At 41.3% G+C, this 24299-nt stretch overlaps 1 protein-coding gene across 2 annotated transcripts in view; it reads right to left on the reverse strand.

Annotated features, from left to right (window-relative positions):
• GRHL2 (grainyhead like transcription factor 2) overlaps positions 1–24299 on the reverse strand; it is a 71375-nt gene that overhangs the window by 41396 nt on the left and 5680 nt on the right. Inside the window, exons 2-7 of one of the 2 annotated variants that reach the window (XM_054192840.1) lie at positions 16551–16740; positions 13497–13564; positions 11509–11893; positions 7998–8050; positions 4415–4568; positions 1802–1913 (exon numbers count right to left, since the gene is read on the reverse strand). In XM_054192840.1, coding sequence (XP_054048815.1) covers positions 1802–1913; positions 4415–4568; positions 7998–8050; positions 11509–11893; positions 13497–13564; positions 16551–16740 — 962 coding nt within the window. Of the gene's footprint in view, positions 1–1801; positions 1914–4414; positions 4572–7997; positions 8051–11508; positions 11894–13496; positions 13565–16550; positions 16741–24299 lie in introns of both variants that reach the window. The other variant, XM_054192839.1, reaches the window with a different exon arrangement.

The raw sequence follows: 24299 nt of genomic DNA on the forward strand, positions 1-24299 counted from the left end.
TTGGGAGCCATTCTGCCCTATTAAGCCCAACACCCACAATGTAAGTCCCAAAGAAAATGAAATGTACTTCAAAAACACTGCACTTGGTAAGAGCTAAGGCCGTATTTCAATCGTTCTCAAGAAAACACTACTGAGTAACATCTAGGTCTTTCTTCTGGAAACGTTGAGATGAACTGTGCTCTTACAGTTCTTAGGTCTGACAGGGAGTGCTATGTCAGTAAGTCTTACTACACCAGGCTCATGTTTGCAGCCCAAATAAAGAACATGCGCCAAAGTGCCTCAAAAGTCAGCACAGAGCTATTTCATCTCAAACTTAATGGAAACGTAAAAGGCATTCACTTTAACACAGATAAACACATGGCTCACGCACAGCACTTGTTTTGCAGAGGGCTATTTTACCGAGCGTGCATCGTAAGTTGACTCGTTCGGGTAAGGGGACTGAAATGTGCCGGTACACCACGAGTGCAGTGGAGTCGGAGGGTGCTGGCACTGCGGTGGAATGAGTTCCTCAGCACATACTTTCAAAGGTATGAGCATTAGCACTGCAAGCTTGTAGGGACTAGCACAAAAAAACAGGCAGCCTTCAGAAATAGCTGTGACGTGGCATACTTGCTCTTTTAACGTGTCATGATAGGAGTCATTTGGTCGGGGGTGGAGGTTTTACTGCCTTAACTACCCCAAAGGACAAAAAAAAAAAATAAAAATCAGGGAAACAGTTCAGCCGGAACTATGGTGATAAGACAAGAGGCAGAGAGGAGATTCAGGAAGAGCTGCTTTGACCAACACACTTGACTTTAAATAATGCCAGCCTCAGTGAAGGCTGCAGCATTTGAAAGTGGAAAGGCACTGGGTGAGTAGGACCACTTCGGGACCGATTCCCAGCACTGGAGGTGTTCGATCACCCCCGAAGTCCTGCAGTGCTCTTTCCAAGCAACCCTGCTTTTTTTTCCCCCCACCTCTCTGCCCCCTCTCATTCCTGCCATTCGATGGTTTGGTTCCCTCAGGCGGTCAAAACAAGATAGACTTTGTCTGCTTTGGTCTCGCCGACTCGACTCCTTTGACTGGAATCCGCTGCAGATGGCTGCGTGTGTAAACTGCACGTGGGAGGGGAGACGCGCTTGATGTCTAGACACTCCCACAGATTTCAACTTCAGGCTCCTTGGCAGCAGGTACGTGTTCTTCCTCTGCTAAAATCTCCCAAGCATGCAGATAGGGCAGTTGTGTCTGAAATGGGCTTGTAAATACCTTAGATGGGATGAACGGTAAACAGGTGTCTCAGGACAGCACACCAGAGCTCGCTTCTCCCTCACTCCTCTCTGACACGGCTCAAAAACTGGGGGTGTAGGAGTCCTGTGCACTCCTCTGCAGTCACCGTGATGATGGAGTCTTCACTCTCAGCCTGCACTTACACACCAGATTAGCTAATGTAACTGTTACGTGGGCTGCTACTCTCACTGGATCAAAGAGTGGATCAGTCTTTGAAAAACTAAAGGAAACAAACACGCTGCCACTCCTGAAGAGGTGCAGGCCTCGACTTCCCAGCAGCAGAGGGTGGAACACCATTAAATACACATGCAAGGGGCAGCTCTTCTTTGTGGCTATTGAGGACCATTCCTTCTGCATGGTCTCCATCCTGCTTCATATAGTGCAGTCCTAGCAGGGATGAGCCATTGCTAAAAACTGTGGTACAAGCCTTGCAACCATTGCCAATATATCGCACCACATCCCTGTGCAAGGTACCAGAGTTTTCCACATTCTGCAATCTTCCCTGAAACATCTGGAGATCCTCTTATAGACTCACCAATGTCGAGGACCCTCTGTTTAGCTGTGTGCTGCCGAGAATGCCAGTACTTCCAATATTTCAGCTGTTCGTCTCTGTTTTTATCCTCACTGAAAACAACCATGACCACGCTCTAAGAAAATCAACAGCACAAGTTGCATTAGTTAATATAATTAATAGTCAGAAACACAAAAATTAAAATCTCCCATATACCTCTAATGCAAATACAGTCACTGCCCTCCTCGGTACTTTGGGTTTTATTCCAGTCCAATATGGCAATGCCCTTAAAGACACGGGGCAGAAGAAATGTAGTTTTAAAATAATGCAGGGCCTGGGATTATGTTCTTGATAGTCCAAATACAATTTTATCGTATTCTTAGATCTAAGAAGTCTAAGTTCCCTTAAGTAAAAAGTGGTCATTTCAAAGTCAGAGGATCCCCAGTTCCAATTCTGATCCAAGTCCAGTCCAAATGTTGGAGTTCAGATTCCTTGTCACTCTGGAAGATGACATTACACTGTAAAGGGATGTATTGTTACAGAGCTCAGGCTCACTGACTAAAGGCAGGGCATTTTTAGTTTTATCATACATAGTCCAAATATCCTTCTTGGTAGCAGTACTCTTGCATATATGTAAATTAATGACAAACTCAGTGTGACTATTTACTGAATTTTCCTGAGCTTTTCAGTTCAGGTTCTGAATTCCTTTTGTTAAACTGTGTGATTCAAAGGAAACAGATTGAAACTTTATGCAAAACTTCACATGAGTAATAAAGGCTTTTTAAAAAATGCCTGCTGTAAGCAAGTAAAACAAAAAACACAAAACAATGAAAGAACGCTCATGCTAGGTAAACTGAAGTGGAAAGAAATCACTGATAACAAAAAAATCACTTTTAAATATCTTCTTTTGATATCATTCTTCCTTTAACCCTGAGTCACCAAGCTCATAAAAAACACCACGAGGCTGGTATAAGCTGAGGAGCTGGATCACGACTGATTCATGATCCACATCCCTCCACACAGTCACCACCGTAACCCCCCACGTGCTCTGTGACCTTCTCCGTTCCACCTATGAAAGCCGAACATCATCACTGCGTCCTTCCATGTCTAGCTACTGTGTGGGCACAAGGCAGTACGTGCCGTGGATGAGTCCTGAGTTATGCATGTGCATACTGGCCGGCCATCAGGGATGTGCTGGCTGGCCAGCTGATGCACTAGCCAGAACTGGCAGCGCAGACTGTCGCTTTTCCACCAAGGGCAGCATTAACCTTTTTCCTCTACAAACCACTGACATGGAACTTGTAGAGGTTTAATACCTTCAAAACCTCTTGCCCCTCTGTCAGGTTTGGATGGAATTGGCAAAAAATTCGACAGCCACTTGGCTGGGACCCTGGCAACCAGGACATGATCATGAAAGTTGTGTGTGGTTTCACAGTCTTCTGTAAACTGTACATCCTCCAAAAGAAATGGTCTCATCTCTCCTTTACAGTTTCCACCCTTCTGCTGCCACAGCTTCAAAACTCACGTAGTTGTGCAGTGAATGAGACTTATGAGGACTGGTTTTCAGGCAGGCCAGTGAGCTCCTGACTCCTGTTTCAGCTATACAAGTGCAAAAGATGGCACCATAAAGGGGGAAGGAACAGGTGGCTGCCAGGGAAAGAGACTTTTCAGCAGCAGAGAAGTCTTACATCAGCTTCAGCCAACAACAAAACACCATCATCAGCCTCCTGTCCTTAGGAAACAAGGCTAAAACTTAACTGCTATTCAGGTTTACAAATCATTGCCTCTCCTTAGGAAGAGCCTCTAAACTTCATGTATGATAAAAACATATATGTTGTTGTCTGCTTCACTGCTCATGTTGACTTTCATTGGTTCCTTTGACTAAAGTCAGAACGTTTTTACAGTACTTCATTTATTTGGATGGAAACACTTTTGCAGCCTCATCCATATGCAGCCCTTCCAGCTTCAGGGTGAAATTTGCAGGGCAGGAACTCTGAGGCTCATTTTTCATTCCAAGGTTACTGGGTTAGGATTTGCTTACTCAAAAACATTACCAGGGAAATCAGGAGGGCTGTTCACCAGGTAGATGTTGCTGAATACCCAAGCTACAGTTCTACCTACAGAATCTAAAAGGAAAATCACCTCTTTTGTCATACTTTTGGGTGAATATCAAGCGAAAGCTCACACTTAGATGATGTAAATGACTTTAAATTTATGTCACAAAGGATGGCTTCAAATTTTCACATTTTATCTGAAATGCACTGGAAAAGCAGGTGCTGAAGTGCACAAGTGACTGAAGATGGACTTACACAGTAGCAGTTCTCCGATTTCTTTCTTTAATCATGGCAATGATAAGTTCATCAATGTCAAGTGCAACTGCGTGTGCAATTACCATTCTGCCCAACCATAAATTGAAGCAGATATGTATATAATTAACTAAGACCACAGTTTTGAAAAAAATGGACCTCAAAATATTTGAGACCACCATCAGTATTACTCTCCCACCTCTACATTGGGCATAAGAGTAAGCTTGCTCTGCACTCTCCCAGAAGAAAAAGAATAATTAAAAAACAACCAACCACAGCTACATTTATCTGCAGAGCTCCATTCACATCTAGGAAAGAAATTGGACTATACCCTGACTTTGCTGATGGGATGCCGGAAACATTTGTTGTCTCCCGTCTCGCTCAGGGTGATGGCGTAGAACTGTCCTTTGTTCAAGTAGGTCATGGGCCCCTCCCCTTGCTTTTGACGCAGAGATTTGGTAGCTTCTAGCGTATACTGAAAAGTGCTGCTGAAAAGACAGGGAGAGAAACACCAACAAAATCCATATCACTTGCTCCTTTTCTCTTTGTCCCCATTTATTACGTATTTTATGCATTGTATAAGCAAGGCATAAGAAACTAATAATAAAATTCCAGGAAAAGGTCACACAGATATTTAAAAATGCAATTTTCTTTCTTCAAGTTCATCAGATCTAGCAATCAAGCATAAAACTATGTGGACCATAAGTCTCTTGGAGTAAATACTACACCTTTACTTTCTCTGAAAAGAACCATCATGAAGTACAAGACTACGTACCCCACAGTGGGAGTGCCAGGAGGGAATTCAGTGTGATTTGGAGGAAACCAGCTACCTCCACAGACATAGAAACTTAGAAGTGTCACAGAAAGAGAAATTTAAAAAAAAAAACAAAACAAAACAAAGAACAAACATGAGAATAAAATTTGTTGCAAAAGATGGGCACAGAGAATGGAAATGCCAACTGCTACTTTCAGCACAGGGCAGAGGAGAAATACAACCAGAAGGGACAGTAGTTTCATTTGTTTGAAGACAACATGCAATCAAGGTTTTTATAAGCCTTCTTTTCAAAATTAATCAGATAGAACAAAGTACCTATGTTTAGTTGTATCTGCAATCAAGTAATCTCCCTTAAGAAAAAGACAAAAATCAGACAAAAACCAGAGTTTGCTCTTGTGTTGGAAGTCAGATTTTAGAAAAGATCCTCCTTCACAGGAGAACTTTCCACCTTTAAAGCAGTTCTCAAACCATGAAAGTTAAAGCTCCATTAACTAGTGAACCGTTAGCTGAACACAACTGTCACAAAGCCTCTTCCAGCTGCCTCCACCAGTAACGGGCTTGAACAATAATCCAATAAAAACGATGCCTGCAGTTCCTCACATTCTGTTAAATGAAAAATAATGTTAACCTTGCAGAAAAAATTTTCTCTTCAAACTGCATTTGGTCACCACAGGAAGCTTAATGCAAGGAGTCACGTGCATGATGTCCTCACAAATTGGGAGATACAGGGAATGCATTTTCACAAAGGTCCTAATTCAGCAAAGTATTTAAGCAGTGCTGGAGCAGAACCAAAAGGACAAATATGTTGGTCCAAAACAACAGTCCATCCTTAACCTTCTAGTTCAAGCAAATACTCTGGATCATCATAACACTGCCACAGCAATATGGAAATAAAGGGAAGACAAAAACGTACTTAACTACTCAATGGAAAAAAAAAAATCACTAAAATGCATGAATAATAATAACATTTAAATCCCCACTTGTAGAGAAGGTAGAAGAAAAAAAAAAAGCCTGATCCACTGTCTTTCCATGCAAAGGAAGAAGTGTCAGACAGTTTAGTATCAATTATTTAGTTTACTATCAAGACAATTTCTAAGTGTTTCTGATTAGTATAGCTTATACATGGAAATCCAGTCATTTTCCCAGTTGCTTAAAAGTTACAAATCAAAGCAAGACTAAGGCAAAAAGCAAACACTAACCTATACCTATCCAACCCACTGATAGCAGTACCAGCACTTCCCAACAATGCAGTTGCTGCCGACACGAAGGCTCTTGTGCACAGTGGAACGGCAGCATGAAGTGGGCTGCAGTCCCCTCCGCTGCCACCCACCGTGGTGTGTGCTGCCGCAGTCCCTCTGTCCCGTGTGGCAAGCGGTACGGCCCCATCTGAGCGGCCTGAAAGCGCAGAACCACTGGTGCTGCGGACACAGCATCCACCCTGCTGCATGTGCTTGTCCTTCGGATTGAGGATCCATTAGCGGTGGAGGTACACCCTCTGATTGAGAGTCAGGGACGCGTACCAAAGCATGCCGAGTGCCCTGAGAGATGCACCTCAAAACCTCTCACCAGACAGAAGGCCTAACGAGGAGGTGTGCTGAGAAGGGCTCAGGATGAACCAAAGTCAGACACATCGTGTCTTAACAGAGCTGCCTACAGTCTGCCACGGTCTGGTCTTCTGTTTCCTGGCACTCTGTATGTCTCAGAAAAGATGTCAAAAAATGTAGATCCCAGACAACACTGCAACTGGCCAATTTTGCAGTAGCTGCGTGGTACCACTTGGGAATTTTCTTCTTGTTCCCAGCCAGCAATCAAAGCATGCCCCATAGCAGTAGGATTACTATTACCCTTAAAACTTATTGCAGCCACTCAAATTATTATAATACTATTCTGAATCCCACCATGAGTGCTAACTAAAGCCCTGTGTCATCGTTAAGGGATCTTCTATCAGGCCTCCAATTACTTTCGTATTCACCACTGCTTTTTTTCAATCTGAAGATTTCATTTCTGAGCACTTATCGCTTCCAGGTAAGCCCCAGAAAAGATGTATTTTGTTTTTCTTAGTGTGCATTCAGAAGTTTCATTCTAACACAGACCTGAGCCATAGCATGAAAGACTTAATGTCTGAGAATTGTTAATGATGCCAATGCTTCGGGATTCAATTTTATAAATAACCAGTGTAGTGAGTGAGCAGTCTTTGCTAAATATCTGTTTCATAGGTACTGCCTATATAATGACTCAGTTCTGAGCTCACTGCAGTTAATGACTGTTTTAATATTCCTCATAAAAAAGACCAAGCTATAAGGAACCTCCACTACAGAAGCAGTCATATGCCTACCCCAGGAAAAATATGTAGGTATGTTCCTGTTTCTAAAGTGGGAGCAATCTCTTGGATATAAACAGAACTATTCACAAGCATGAAATGAAGCATCAGCTTACAAACTTTACTGATCACAGCCTTTATTAAAGTGAGTCTCCAGTGTTTGTCCATTCTACGTATGCATTTTTCTGTGCTTAGGGAGGACAATTCCTTTCAAACTTCAATTTTTGAAACTTTTTAAAACACTTTTTGGAATTCTTAGGGTTTTTTACATGGTTTGTAATAGATACTTCATTTATATTATTTTATAGATAAGCATGAAGTACCACAACAAGCAGTATAAAAAGACAGAGGGTTTCCCAGAAAACCTACTAAGAGTAAGTAGAAAAAACAGAAGGGAAAAATAAAGATGGTAATTCCATAAGGTTGGTGGAGCCAGTTCAACCTCCCTGGACACCTGACTCGTGCATCCTGACATCTTGAAAGGGGAAGATTTTCCATGACCTGGCTGTCAAAGCTGTGCCCTATTACCTGGGGGACCCCTCTTAATAGTTTTAATCTCGCAAAACTCTGGGGGGCTTCAGAGGAGTCAATAACTTAAAATAATGCTGAGGGAAGATAACAGATGAAGACAGAAACTGGTCAGACATGAAAGCTAACGTGCACAGGAGAGGAAGGGGAGAGCGATGCTGGGCAGTGTCCAGGGAGCCCTGCAGGTGTCCCAGGGTGATGAAAGGGAGGGTGGGAAGCGGACACAGGCAGCCTCTCCTCCATACGTTCCTACCTGATGCCAGGCAACACATTTCAAAGCTTACGCCATACCTCGTTTGTTCGTAAATATATTCTTCAGCCCCCACCGACACACTGCGATACTTCTGAAAAATAAAAACAACAATTAAATACAGTTTGATACAATCAAAATGTAAACACCAACAATAGTAGAATTACATTTATTTAAAGACCACTCAGAAGAAACCATCAACCATTTAAAACTCAAAATCCCTAAAAACTGGAGTGGACCCTACATGGTCTTTACACTAGAACTGACAGAGATAATTAATTCGTGCCAAGCTTTTAGAGTTTTTCATAACCTAACTGCTACAGGAACGTAGCTGAAAAACATTTTCTGCCTTCTTAAACTCCTTGGCTACATGTCAATATATTCTAAAACAAGTCTGTAAAAATGTATCCCATCTCAAAGATAAGTAGATTTTGAAAGGAAATCATAGTTTTCCTAGACACTTCACTTTTTGTTTTGTTTTGCTTTATTTAAAAATTTCTGTGTGGTCAGCTGTCTTTAAGGCCCACAACGAAATGCTAGCAAAAGCTTAGATTGCTATACTGTCTATTTTGAATGGGAGTGGTGATGCAGGCCAAGAAAGTATTTTATCTTCAAAGATTCCGATTGAGCGAAACGCGCTTTACCAGCTGAAAGGAGGCCTACAGCCACTCTTTAAAAAATGAAAACACGTCTATCAAAAAAAAAAATTACATCAAGAGGTGGAATTCCGAAAAAAAATGAAATGGTTTTGCACAAAGTAAGCAAGGATTTGTACCCTGTCTTCCCGAGCAAACACGCCCATTCGTACTCTACTACGTAAGCCTTGCTGCTGCTTCTTGGCTTGCCTTTTGCCTGAAACATGTTTTTGATGATGTCTCTCTGAATCACTGGTGGATCATTACATTTAATCTCCAGGATTTCTTTTGTCATCACTAGTTAGCAATTAAAAGCTGTTTTGTATCCAGAAGTGTCAAGTCAGGCAATTTTGAAAACGTTATGTACAACTGTGCCATAACAAATATCCACTCAGATACTAGTTAAGTGCAAAGATATTATATACCGGTTAGGAATATTTCCTGAAGATGAAAAGTCAAGGATCCATAAGCTGTAGAACAGATAAGGTAAAGACTCTAAGAAATCTAACACCTGAGAGGTATTACAATAAAGATGGTCCCACATTAACATGCTAGCCACATTTTATATGAAGGCTCGAGGTTGACATTATCAAAAACATTAAATTTATTTACCTATCCTTGAAAATTGTGTCTATACTATAAGGGACTAATAAATTAATCACAGCTAAATAAGAACATGAAAAGGATGAGAAAGGTATATTTACATAATTGTTAAAATTGTATCTGAAGAACATAGCAAGTGATTGACCAAAGTGTCCGCTACCACAGGGATCTACAAACATTCAGGTCTCCTTCGGTATAACAGAACTAAGACACGCAATAAACGCTTTGAAACAATTTCTAAATACGTATTCATAACGTGTTTAAAAATTGAGCTGGTATCAGAGCAAATCTACCGCAGCCAAACCCAGCCATCCTCACCAAGTGAACAGGAGAACTAGTAAGGACAACCGTATTCTACTTTAAACACTAATTTAGTTCAAGTTTCTCTTTTGGTATGTTTTGACATTTTTACCTTCTGCTCTCCCCACAGCTGCTTCACACAGCTGTCCCTACGCGCGGCTGGAGCAGCAGTCAGAGCGTCGCAGGGGTGAAGCCCATCCTGGGATTTAGGTAGTTGAGAGAAAATGAAGGGACAGGCTGAGTACTGCGCGAGGCTGCAGCAGAGGAGCAGCTCTGCCTGCTCCTGTGCCACACGCATGTGAGCATTTGGGGCTGGAAGGCCACTAACGGTGGGACACACCTCACCCAACGGCTGCAGATGGGGACCTAGTTAAAGTTAGTTGCTCAGTCTCTCTGTACAGTTAGTAGGGGAGGTGAAGATGGAGGGGAGCGAGTGCACCTGGCAAACCATTCCGCCCACTTTTGGCAATGGGATTTGAACTGCCTCTTTCTCCACAGGCTGCCGAGAAAGCCCAGATGACAAGTATCATACCCTGTTATTAACCAATGATTTTAAAAAACATGTAACAAATTACTACCATTGTAACAAAATCACGACAGCATGGAGTTTGGGATGCAAAATATTACCCTTGTAACAAAAATTACCATAACGTGGAGTTTGGGATGCAAGGCCAATGTATAGATGTAAATTCCCTTTTTACCTCCAAGTTAAACAACTTTGCAGATTCGACAGCCCTCCGTACAGCGCAGACTGGCTGTTCGGGTCACCCTCAGAACAAACCGTGGGATGGTAATGGAATCACTCAGCTACGGCACCCCAGGGGAAGCCGTGGGTACGGTACCACTGGACTCGCATGAAGAGCAACAATGAAAAATAGCTGAAATGATGTGATTTGATAGTGCAGGGCAGTGTTTCTAATCCCAGGTTTGATCTTACTGATTTTCCAATGGCAAGCTAGATTTCTTCATTAATTATTCATTTAGTTGACCTAAATGTGTTCTGTATCTGAAAATGGGTTTCACCTCCAGACGTCCTGATCTATGATGCTTGTGTGGAGACAATTTATTTTTCTGTAATACCAATACACAAATACACAGTAAATTTCTTAAAATTCAGTCAGAGTGCCTCAGCTTTAATGTAGTTTGCCTTGTACTTCTGTTACATTTACAATTTCATTGAGTTGCAGAAGAAAAATCTGAGGAGAGTTTTACCACCTAAACTCTCTAATTATTTGCAGAGGCACTGTCAGCTTTAAAAAATTTTTACCTTTCTACACTTCTGTCTCGTTCGCATTATTCTGCAGCAGGCAGAGAGTACTCACCATATTAAAGCTGACTGTATAATTACTTTGCCTCAGCATAACTGTAACATACTTACAAGGTAGCTCCTTGTCTCTCTTCTCCTCCTCATTCCCCACACATACATGCACTTGAATCTTTCCCTGCCTGTTAGCTTCTCCGTTTCCTTCTAGTCACCTAATTCTACTACTTTTCTCACTTGCCCATGATGCAGAGTAGAGCTTAGTGCAACAGACAGCTTCTGAATAAATTACTCAGGTTTATCTCACAGCAGAGGCTGACGCCGTTCCTTTGCACTTTTAGAAGAACGTTTCCCAGTTACAGAGTGGCTGCTATTTCTTACTGTTATGAATAGGTCTGAAGGCAGACCTTGTTAACGGAAAACAAATCTTCTTTCAGAATGGAAACTATCCTCTACTTGACACAATATCCCAGAAGACAAAAGATCAGTATCTATTATTCTCAAAGTTTCCAATAAACACCCTTAAAACTGTCTTCTGAAAAGCCTCATGACGTTCCCCTATAAACTGAGCACAGACTGACAGGAACACGGCAAGGAGCAGAGATGAATTTGTTGAAAGCATCATCACTGTTCCTCTAATGGCTCTTGTGGACAGCTCAAATCTCCTTATCTTGTTTACAAGCTCGAATCTCCTTATCTTGTTTACAGCTTTTTATTGAGTTCTTAGATGCTAATTTGGGGTGAAAAACTTACTTCTGTTCCTCCATCTTTGAAGGTGTCGCTGTACGTACTGTCAGGAGTACTGCGCTGATCATCTTTGAGATAATTGGTGTGGGGAGCAATGTTGGACACTTCGTATGGTTCAAAGATAACTCCTCGGTGCTCCTCATTTTCTCCTCTTGCATAGTGTGCTTGTGGGGTCATAAAAACAGGGGTGAACTCCTCTGCTTTAACCACAGTCACTCCAGTCCCCGTGATGGGCGTCGAGCTCCCAGACACATTTGTGTTGTACTCCCTTTTGGACGACTCCAAAGGATCTTGGTTCAAGGAAAGATTAACCGGAACCGTCTTCAGGACTTGCACGCGGTTCTCTCCCCCACTTAAATTACTCTGAGCTTCCGTGGTATTAAGACAATTTCTGTGAGACAAAACCAAAAAATGTTATGAACTGTCCTGATAGAGTAAATCTCCTCCTTAAATAGCTTAATGTTCTTGGATGCCAGGGAAGATCTTTCAACTCTGATAAGCCATTGCCATAAGAAGTAGTAAATTAACAAATACTAGGCAGGCACATCAACGAATACTAGGCAAAAGACATCGTGAGTCAAGCAGAGAGGTTCAGAGCTCTTTAGCAGCTAGGGAAAGATAATAACATTTGATTTGATCTACAACTGATACGATTTGTTACAATAAATTCTAGGTATCCGGGGTTGCTTTTGTCCTGGCTTATAATTTGGATGCAAAATCAATCCACCAGTGCAACAGCCTTTAGGCACAAAATTAGCATAAGGAGTAAGGCGAGGTATGGATTACTCACAGTATATAATTTGCATGTGAAATAGGCAGAATATCAACAGCAAGACTCATACGCTGATGCATGCTCTTTCCGGCTGTTGACAGGCCACTATTGTTTGTGTAACTCTGGTACAAACGCTTTTCTGAACGAGAAAGCCCAGGAATCCCACTGTATCAGAGTAGATCAGTAACTATAGCAGCTGCAAGGTAACCTCCAGCAGCATTCCCACATCTACCCGCGGCTGCTGTTGAAAGCAATCTGATTGCTGATAGTAGTTGCACTGACATAAAATTGTTAACTCGTAAAACTTTTAGTAGGTGCAACACACTGCTTTGTTTTCAACCCCGGAGATACGTTCTGACATTACAGTTCCTCTCTCTCCGCTTTCCACCAAAGGCCAGTTTTGTCAATCACACTCAACTTAGGAATTTCTCTGGTGTTCGCAGAAGAAAAACTGTCCCTCAAAAAAAGTTTCATATTCTGTTTTGAAACAGTGAATTTATGCTACTACTTATTTAAACTTTCACCTTACACTGCTAGTGGAGACCATCTACGGCTGTCCCGAGTTACCTACGTTGAAATAAACCTTGTGTAGCTTCTCTCCACTATAATTTTACATGAAGATACCTTCCTGTACGTAAAAACTTAGTTCTTTCTACGTAAATATAAACTCTCTCTTGTCCACAATTCTTAATAAAGGCAGGAGTCAGCTTCCTCTGACTCTTCAATTCGCTTTTAGCCTACAGAGGAAGGCTGAAATCTGAGAGGAGTGAGAAAAACATTTTGAGCGAATGATTTTAAGAGAGTTACTTTATTTGCTTCTGGACACATCTTAAGTTATGTTAAATAAAACTGTATAAATCATGTTACTGAGGCCAAGCTACTACTTTTTTGCTCCAGAAGAAGAAAATTGAAAGAAAAGCAGGCAATAGCCAACTGCCAATATAATATGATTTTACTAATCTCAGCAGCAAAAAATCAACAAAACAAAACACAAACAAATCATGAAACTTTCTGCTACTTTGCAAATTGTGTGTTTAATACTACTGTTCAATTTTTCTAATAAATTAAAAGTAAAAAGGAGTAAAGTTTGCTTCCCAAAATAGTCTTCATTCTTTTATCTTTTGGAAGAAAACCACAAACCCTCAGGCTATCATAGTTCCTTCAGTTCATAACTGATCAACACTGTTAGTAGCTGGGTGTATGATTTTGAATAATACTGTACCTTTTATCTTGGTCTTCTTGATTATCACTCACTTTGTTAACAGACAACAGCCTTTTATCTCTTGGAACCTGAGAACAACACCAGGCATGGGGTCAGGTAAATGCAACTGTCAGGTATTTGCAGCTTCAGACTCCTCTACTGCAACAACTAGAAAAATGTAACCATATCACGGTTGTCTAATTCACAGACGCCAGGAGCTGTTTTTCTTTGGGAGACCCGATTGCGAACAGAATGGTAATTCCCAAAGCGAAAAAAATGTAGGGATTGGTTTCTTTTCTAGTTCGTGGGCACACTAGTCTGGAGCAAAGCACCCTTCCATATGTCCTTACCTTTGGAATATCAAGCTAGGTCAAGCTAAGTCAAAATCAAAGTGTATATTCCCAAACACAAACACACTTTTCACTGAATAATAGAAGATGAGAAAGAAGACATGACGTTTTGATGAGATCTGCACGGATACCCTTTTAGCTCAGAGGAAAAAGGCTTTTCAATTAAACCACAAGCACCAGCTAAGTCCTCCTGTTATAGAGCAGTCTGGATGGTGGAGGACTCATACCTAGGGGAAGTTTGTGGATCCTTCCCCTTCCTAGCATGGGGACAGGTCAGGGCATGCTGGCACATCATCAGAGAACACTGACTTTTGCTTTGCTGAGTGCATCAACAGTCATGAAAAGTAAAAATCCAGTCAAATCTGGCCCCTCGATAGACTCAGAATTGACACCAAGTGACTCAAAAGATTTGTCTTCCCACATACCGGTTTCCTGACACCAGCATAGATATGAAATCACCAAGGGCAAAGTTGCTGCCATAACCGTATTTTTCTTTTCTTGCTGAACAAGCAGTTAGGGAGCTAAAACTTCTAATCTATCTTTTACAAAAGAAGGTATATCCACTCCATCACAGCAGTTAACTTGGGATTAAAGAGCAAGAATAGACCTAAGAGTGGGCTAAAGCTGTGCCTTTTACCTTTAAACACTTTAAAGAAATATCAGGAAAATATCTGAATTTAGAGGAAAAACAATACTACAGTGCACTACAGCAGCCAAGGTTAACATCAGCTATATCTGCCAGGCAGCAGCAGCGTCAGAAAGTGCTAGCCAGAGCCTTTCCTTCTCTTAGGGACATCCTCTCTCCCTGTTGAGCATCCTGCTGGTTAAAAAACCTCTTTCATACATTTCAGAAGTGGGATCCAAGCCACAGTTTGCACATGTTGATTCCCCTGTTAAGATCATATATTTATCCCTGAAGGAGGGTCTATTTTAGGTAAATATTACTACAAGAAAAAGGAGAAGGGGGAAAAAAAAACCAAAACAGTTAAGTTCAAATAATTCCTATTGACTGGAAAAAGTACTTCAAAAAAATTATCCAGCATGTCAGAACAAATGAGCCAGATGATAAATAAGGGCAATTCAAGAAAGTCTGGTGCACTGAAGTCCTCCTCTACGCTTCCACATTACAGTACAGAGGTTTAAGTTAGGGTTTAAGTTCTTGTTTGAGAGCATCAACAAGAGTTATCCTTTTTTCCCAGTTTAAGACAGATATAGTTTTGACTGAATGCTGGAAATTACTTTGAGATTAACACAGCTTATTCCATCTGAACCCCAAGTCTTTTTCAACTACCTGGAATGAGGAACAGACATGTCTCCTAGAACAAAAGGAAAGGGTCTGCTCTCTGTTTTTATTTAAGAAAATCCAGCAGACTAATGAACTGCTACAGACAAAGGTATTGCTAAGACAGAAGGCAACACTCCAGATGCTCACACACATCCTGAATCTTGCAAATCCGCATTAACTTCACAGACTCTGGCACTGTGGTAACCCTGTCAAGTAGAGAAAAGGACATTTCTTCTCTCTCATTGGGAAAAGCTTTTCTCTGCTGACAACGACACACAAAAGCAAGGAACATCTCTTGAAATATAATCAGTGAAGGAATTAAAACAATAATGAACCATAAGGTTGGTATATGGCATCTTTCCTACAACTCCTTCTCCTGAACACTCATTTAATGATTGAAGCAGAGACTAAAAAGAGCAGCCCATTCTCTAAAAGCATTTATATTAACAAACACTAAAAACAAAGTTGTTTTAATTTAAAATTTCCGTTCTTGCTACTTCTTCATGAATGACAAGGGGAGCCAGCATTGCTCTGCTGACTTTCACAGATCATCTGTCCAATGCAGGCTTCAGGAGTACTGAGATAGTTCAAGTGAAATGAACAATTTCATACTTTAGTGCTTTGGTAGGCAACACAGATTCCGTTTGCAGGGTACAAAGGGACCAGCCTGGGTTTCAGAGTGAAATTTCTGCATTACACAGAGATGCGCCCTGTAGGATTCTCCTCTGATTTCAGCAGAAAGCTCAAACATAGCTCTGCTTAAACACTATGAAACATCCAAAAAAGAAAGGTGGTATCAAAATCATAGGTAAAACCCTGAACTTAGAACGTGACATAAACTGAAACTGTGTGTCGGTGCTTCCCCTGTAAATTGGCTTAGATCTCTCTCTGCATCCAGCTCCGTTTCTGTCCTCCACCTTTCTATTTAGACTGTGAACTTCCAGTGCAAGGGCTAGACCTCACCCTAGGTTTGTATACAGTCTGCTGCAATCATTATACAAATAAAAATAACATGGGAAACTGTCAGATGAGAGATACTAAACGGTGTGTGGAATGAACCAGAAAAGCAGACAAACCTACAGATGGACAAGGCCTCCACTTCTCCACTTTTTAAAGAATACTGCAAGTATCTGAGCTCAAATAAAAAGGGGGATAATTCCTCCAATGCTCTTGCAAGGGAAGAGGAAGAACGCTACGCTCAAAAAGAAATCATGGTTGCAAATTTAATACGGGAATTCTGATTTTGTTTTTTCTTTCCAGAACTAAACACATCTAAACAGCCTTAAGACAGGCTTCCTAAAACGGAAAGGGTGCTTGATGCAGGTATCAGAGAGAAAACAAGATGCAGTGACTTCTGCCTTTGAAAACTGGCTCTTTTGATGCCTCTTAGAGCGGTCCCCTGCTAGTGCAGCAGGGAGGAATAACGATGGAGTTACCTACTTTATAATAGTCATACAATAGGCCAAGAGCAGCAGCACTGTCCTCATCACCATTTATGCTCATCATAGCCTTGGTAGCTGCTGTTAGGGGATTCTCCAAATACGACTTCCAGGCTTCATCTTCGCTGGTGTAGGCTCGTCTGGTGTTGAACGAAGTGTCAGTTGGCACTAAGGCCACAAGTCGCTTGTTACTGCAGACAGGAAGAATAAAATGGTGATCCAGAAGGGATTACTTTATTCACAAGGCATGTTAAAGAACATCACATAGCTCAATGAAAGTGATATGATTACATCAAGCAAGCATCTCTGAATTAAACTTGGTGATATAAATATTTATCAGCATTAGGTATCTTCAGTTCTTAACCAAAAAAATTAAATGTGTGCAGATCCTGTGACAATAACTCAAATGTATTGTTACTAATATAAAGATAGAGCTATCAAAATATTTTTAAAATATTTGGGAAAAAAAAAGGAAATAACAATGTAAGAACATTTTGCCCCAGTACTTTTGCTAGATGTACGCTTGATTAGGGAAAAATACACTTAATTGAAATTAGTTATAATAAGAAGACATGAACGAAAAAAAGAAAAAGTATCTAATACTAACCTAGTGTTCACCTAAACCAAATATAGTTCAGTATTTAATAACTGGGTACACCTTATAATTGAGCCATTCTCTGCTTTTGGAATGCAATTTGTCCATAATTTCAGAGAGATTTCCTGTAACAGGACATGAGCAATGGGTCCAGTGGATGGAGCAGAAGTCGTCAACATATTTGGCCTTAATTCACACTTTATCACTCACCACATCTAGCTACAGACCCATGGCAATACACACAAGACCGCTGCAGCAGAGCAGTTTCCTCCAGCCTGAAAGTGGTACAAACTGACCAGTGCCTGCGTGTATCACAAGAGAAGCTGCCCCATCACAGCTATGGCTGAAATTTCCAGTATAATGGAAACATAAATAAAGATAACAGTACCTGCTTTTGTAAAATGTTCAATAAACTCATGGATAAAAGAGCTACGCAAAAGAAAAAAAAATTAAAAAAATAAAACTTGCATTCCTATTACACAAGATAGTAGGCAAACAGATTAGGCAGGGAAATAGTGGAGCAAGGGGTCCACTATTGCTGCTTAGTGCGTGTTGCAAGAGCACTGACAAGAATCGCGGCTCAAATTACAAGGATCACGATGAAACTTTTAACACATTACACCTACAAATTTGAAAGCTGCAAAGATGGCAGAATAACTGAATATACTGACTTAGCTGGCGAAACTAGCAGTTATTGACAGTGACCTTCATAAAACGTTTTCTGCTATCTTCTACATAAAACCTGCTCATTATTCAGCCTCCTCTTTTTGCTCTCCCCTACCTGCAGCAGTGCCAGCTCCCCAGACCTAACCCAACCAACTTTCACTGCTGCACAGAGTGGCATTCAAACACTGCGCAAACGAGCCTTTTATTTGATTTCAGAAGTAGGATTTGATAACAGCACAACTGAAGCCACGTGGTAAATGCTCTCGGAGGCCGGGAGCATGTCCTGCCTGGCCCCTATGCCGGCTGCCCGAGCCCAACCTGCAAATTGCCTGCTCGCGTGTTTAAGGAAGAGGAGGGGAATGGTGGAGATTATCATCTCTATGGTACAGAGCACTGTTTACAAGTTTCTTTATTTAATGAAAAACAAAATAATCCACCTGGTACACAGAGCACAGTTTTATGAGCTCTGCGGGGTAAGAGAGCATTTCGTAGCGTCATATCACAAAATACAGACAACAACTACAGTTCAGATTATATTTTCCTTTCATCTAAAACATACGGATTTTTAGAAGCTTCCTTTCTCTTCTGAGGGCCTTTCTGCCTAGCCTCTTGCTGCCTCTTCTAAAGATTTTTGTCCTTCTTGTTTCCACACATACATTTGCATTGTTACAGGTTTGCTTCAGCAAGCGAAGCTGAAGCATAAATCAGGAGCCCAAGGAAGGAGCGAGAGATCTGCTAGGGCCGCTTGCCTTTTCAATACCTTATTGTTAGCGACTCAAATCAGATTTGCAACAGCCCCACTGTCTGTGCCAGAGGCAGCTGAGGGCCTGTTCCCACTCTGGAGTAGCCAATTCTCCCTGGCTCAGAGGCAATTTATTCCAGGCAAGGATTCTCCTTTCCTCAACAAAGCTCCCCTTCAGCTAAACCCGGGCCGTTCCACTGCATGGGCGGCTGCCCATTGCAACGCACAAAATACCGCTCGCTCTCCTTCCTGTATCAATCTTCTTTTACAATCAATAACTGCCTTTTGTTACTCGGAGCGCTCGCAGCCATGCGATAGTCATAACTGATTTACAAGCACTACAGCCAGACTGTGAGATGCCCTTTAAAAACACACCTTTTAAGAGCTGGGCTGTGCTTGTCCGCAGAAATGCTGGAGGGGAGGAGTCAATCTCTGCTGCTCTGACTTAGTCATGACAATCTTAAAGCAATGAAGAGAGTGCTGTCCCTCAGAGGTGTTGTATACAGTTGTGCCGGGGAGAAGCTAAACTAAAGGGGATAAATGCTCCAGGAACAGCCACTCAGTAAGTAAACAGTTGGGATGGCTGGAAAGGCACAGGTGCATAGACCTAGAGCCTCCCCAACATCTCCCCAGCACCCTTTTTTCTCTAAAACACAGGTTTTCACATTTAAAAACTAAATATCTGCCTCCTCTAGCTTGAGAGATGGTCTGCAGCACAATCAACCGACACACTCGTTGTGTTTACTCTGCAAACAGACTGAAACAATAGCACTAAGAAAAATAAAAAACTTCCTCATCACCCCTGTCCCTGTAATCAGCTCTGTGGGAGGTTAATGGTCAGACCTAATTATCATGATTTAACATAGTCAATCATTTCAAAGATTATATCCAAAGCAGTCAGCCAAAACAACTGTGCTCGCTTTAAGAAATCTTCTCTACTAATTAAGGCAGTTTGGACAGGAAGGGAGGGTTTATCTTAAGAAACCAGGCTTGGGTGGGCATGCGCATTCCCTTTCTTTTTCCATGACTGCTGAACCTCCTGGAAAATTTCAGCCAAATTTGTCCACAGGGTAGCAAAGTCTCCGGTAACCAGAGGAGATAAACACTTTCTATTTAATATATGTCAAGAAACCCCAACCTCCTGAGCAAGGCTCTGCACAGGTAAGCTCCCCTGGTCTCATCAAGGCACCCTTCCATGCTGGGGCACCCCCAGCTGTTCCAGCTGTGTAACTGACAACAGCAGGCAGCTGCCTGGAGGAGAGTGACTCTGGTGGCCCCTGGACCATGGGGAAGACAAAGGGTGACACCTACCAGAAACACGAGAGTGTTCCTACTGGAGAGAGCCGCTCTGAACACCCCATCTGTGAGAAAAACCTCAGTTGGAGCCTGTGATTAGCTACTACTATCAAAAACTGCAAATCCCTTGGTGACCACGTTCACAGAGAACTTAAGGACGTAAAGAAGATGGACCAAGATTGCAAGCGGAAGACTCCCATTCAACCAGGCCAGCAATATCAGCAAATACCCGCTGTAGCCCCAGGCACCTCTTCTAAAATAGGCTGCCAAGGAGCAGAGAACAAGCCCAACCCCGACCACTCGGGCTAGCCCACCGCTTCCCTACCTGGTAGTCAGGACGGGTGCTAACCAGAACACTGCTCGGAGGGACCCGTCTGTACAAGCTGAAAGCACACCATTATTTTACCACAGAGATACATCTTAACAATTGAGGACACATTGTGCCTAAAAAGTACGTTTCCTTTCAAGCTATCAGTTGAGCGCCTAACAAATGCGAAACGTTTCTGTTGCTTTATGTTAAACAGTAGTAGGTGGTTATGTATCTTAATTCATCGGTCTGTGAGGATGAAAGGTATTTTCTGATGAATGGTCTAGCCTAGGAACTAGATTGCCCTGACACTTGAGTGTTTATGTCAAGACTAAGCTTCTGAGGGTTTTTTTGCCTATATTTTGAAAAATCTTTCCCCCCCGAACTGTTTAATAGAGATTTTCTTGTTTGTACCATCTTACATGATTTGTGTGCTTTCCTCATAAGAAAAGATATACGTAAGTTTTCCAGATTTATACCAGTTATGGTGATTTCTGCATCTGGTAAACTGATATTTTTGAATTTATTTAAAATTAAGATTATAGAATTATATAAAACCCTATATTAGCGTATCAATGTCCAAAACTGTGCTCACTTCATTTTATTACAGTTACTGCAGTACAACAACATAAGTTGGAGACGTACATTGTACTTAATGTCAATAAATTAGCTGAATGGAAAGGACTGACCTTTCAAGCTCTTCTTCAGATTAGAGAGATAATGAACTTTCAATAGCCAGAACTTGGGGCTATAAAATCCTACCACAGGCAAATTCTCACCCAACTTGATGCAATTTGTGAATTAGCTTACACAGAATCAGAAATGCCCATTAACACATTCACAAACAATGGTGAAAGGCCACAGCTTTGTGATCAGAGCTTGCTTTTTATTCAGAAACAAGATGTCCTGCCTTCCAGTCTCTCTCAGCCAGTTTTGATGCTCAAGAGCTTTCTGTTGGATTTGGAAACTTCATGCAGCCCTCAATTTCTCTGCTAAATTTGCCACTGAACATAAAGCAGACTGATGCAGCCATGCTGCATCCTACTCTCCTCCATTATATGCTCAGCATTACATCCTGATCCAGTGCGTTGGTGCTAGTGGGGAAGAAAGTCTCCTCCTGCCTGCCCCCCAACTTTTGCCTTGCCCAGGAAATTCATCCCTGAAATCCAACGCACACTGGTAAAAGTGCCAAGGTGGGCATCCAACCCAGGCATTTCCCAGGTTGGTTTTTTTTATTGCTTTTTTGGACATTGCATTTGTTCTTTCAACAAACTTTAAATAAAAAAAATTTAAAAAAAAGTAAGAATCGAGCTGTTCCATGCATATCCCTGCAGACTTCTCTGCCCTCTGATAATGCATTAGGACTTCCCCCTCCCTGCAAAGGGTAGGTCCCAGATGCGAACATAGCATGCAATGTGTGTGTGGCAGCAGAATGGGAAGAACCCCCCTTCCTAGGTTTCAGCCCAGGCCTGAGCCTGCCTGTTTTTACACCTGTGAGGCAAGAGCACCAAGCACATCTGCGCACATCCTCTGCAAGCTGCCCCTTCAGGAAAGGAGATGGGAGGCTTTGGTCCATACAGCTATTATAAAGCACACAGAAATTTTAGCACCAGTCAAATAACTGGAAAATGCAAGACAGATTCATGTCATCCTGGTTGCCAGCCCAGCTCATTAAGGCCATAGGATATTTATAATAAGCTCCTTTTTAGTTAGACGATAAGGAGGTGCACAGGGCAACTGTCTCCAATCCGGAAATCCTGTGAGAAATGCAAATTCTAGAATGAGATGCTAGCCAAATGTTGCATGCAGATAGGCACCACACACCATGTTGCATCCTGGGTTTCTGATCCCTTAATTGTCCAGATCAGAGACCTGGCTGAAGCGTGCTGTGACTCAGTGTGCTATGGGAAGAACACCTGTCTGCTTAGTCTTCCCTCCAGTGCAAACTAAGAAATAGGGAACTTCAAAAACACCCGCGTTTCATTTGGTATGACAAAAGGTACAGGAGCATGCTCCAGCCACATCCAAGAGCTGGAAAAAGAGCTGAAGCTCCCACTTCAGTTTTGACATAGCTAAGGAGTGCAGAGTTGTGGTCATTTACATGCATTTCATTGGCTCTAAAACCCTTTCTAAGTTTATTTTACACTTACACAAATCTCAGTTCACCTATAAGGCTACTATAAAACAGATTTAGAACAGATGTTCATACAATTTGTCTTACAACTAACGTACACACATACGAATTCACAGGCACAAATTGAACTACTACGACGACTTAAAATGCAGCTAAGGATAGATCCCACAGAAGCTGGGTAAGTTAATCATAAATTTCTGTCTGTGCTCATTACACAAAGAAGTATAAATCAAAACTAGCCCTAGTACTTGAAACCACTGGTTTTAAAGATTCTAACGTTAGCCCAAACTTACTATCCTCAGCATACTGCTTTGCCTAGACACCAAGTTTAAAAAAAATTTAAAACTATAAAAAAAAACACCCAAAAAACGGAAAAACAACATGGGTGACTCACGGCAAGTTTTTATTTATTTACTTAAAAAAAAGTTTAGACTCCTCAGGATTTATTGCCAAAAGTATAATTAAAAAGTCAGCAACACTGTTGTTTCAATTAGATAATAGTGTTCTGTTAAAACTACAAAGGAGCATAGATGTTTAACGAACAGGAAAATTATGGCCCATGTGTCTTGGTATTTTGTCTTTCATAGCTGACAATCACATCGTTCCCAGAAGCGCGAATAGGTCTCCAAAATGCACTTAGCCCAATCCAGTGAGCATATAAATATACAAATGACTCGAGAGTGAAGGAAAATCAAAGCATTTAGACCACCAGGAAACCTGAAGATAAGATGCCCACTGGCTCAGCCAGCAGTCCATACCAAGGAAAAAACTCCCGTTAAAGAGCCTGAGTAATTTTGCCTACTAATGAACACAGGTTTGGGACTCTTGCAATTTTGGGACAATTATTCTTTTTGAGCATAAGACACATCTGAACAAGATTACACATGTTGAATGATTAAAAGAAATTATTTTACCTTTACAAAACACTCTGAGAGGATGTAAAATAATATACTGAGAGCAGAAACAGTGAATGGCAAACCAGACTAGTTCAACAATTAGATGCCTACTAGAAGTTTTATTTGTTTTTACTCAGAACCAAAATAACTTGAGCATGTAACAGTGATTAAAAAGATTAAAACAAATAGGTGATTCATTAACATTGACAAAAAATTATTAAGTATGTCAAAGTGGAAGTACAAAACAGAAATCTGACACAAGGATTAAATACACACAGTAAATGCCTCCTGACGAGTTGTTCAAATAGGCAATTACTCACCCTGAGACAGACTTCTTATACTTATGATTTCAGAGACTTTGTTTCACTTTTAATTAAATATTATTTCTACCAGACAATCTTTTGTTATTAGTGCACTAAATAGACAGTTGCCTTTTTTTTTTAACCCAAACAGAAAACAGGCTCAAAAAAGGCAGGTTTCAGCATATTTGTAAAAAAAAAAAAAAAAACCACTGACATCTCAAAACATGAGGATGGTCTGTGCTCTGGAGCTCACAACATTACTACAGCTAACAGAGTTGATCGGAATTCGCAATTGCTTAGCAGCTTCGTATCAGGCCATGCTCTGTTTTTCTAAGAAGCATACTTCCAGCATACATAGCACCCAAGGTTGTTTTAGCTGACTTCAAGCAGCCAACAGTAGGCTTTAAAATTAAAAACAGGTCATGACAAGGCTTCCCAGGCCTGCTGTAGTTTAACCTGACCCTTGGCCCTGGGGCCCTTGTTCATTCATTCCTTCCACGGAGTTAATGGAAATGGAACAGTTATTGCACTGATAGCACTGACTGCTGTTCTTTCAGAATATGAAATCTTTTACACAGTTGGAAGGAAAACATGAATTCAACAACTGAGCAATCCTGGGAGTCAAGATTTCCCACAATTATTTTTAGAAAGCACACAAAACCAAAAATAATATACTTTACAGACAACTAAAATACAGAACTATGGAAGATGCCGCTATCTCACACTATTAGTAAAATTAACAAATCTACAGATATATGTAATCTTCCAGGTTGGAGACACATTCTGAAGCTACAGGTATGTTGCAATATTTG

Source organism: Rissa tridactyla, chromosome 2, assembly GCF_028500815.1.
Source record: "Rissa tridactyla isolate bRisTri1 chromosome 2, bRisTri1.patW.cur.20221130, whole genome shotgun sequence".
NCBI lineage: Eukaryota > Metazoa > Chordata > Aves > Charadriiformes > Laridae > Rissa > Rissa tridactyla.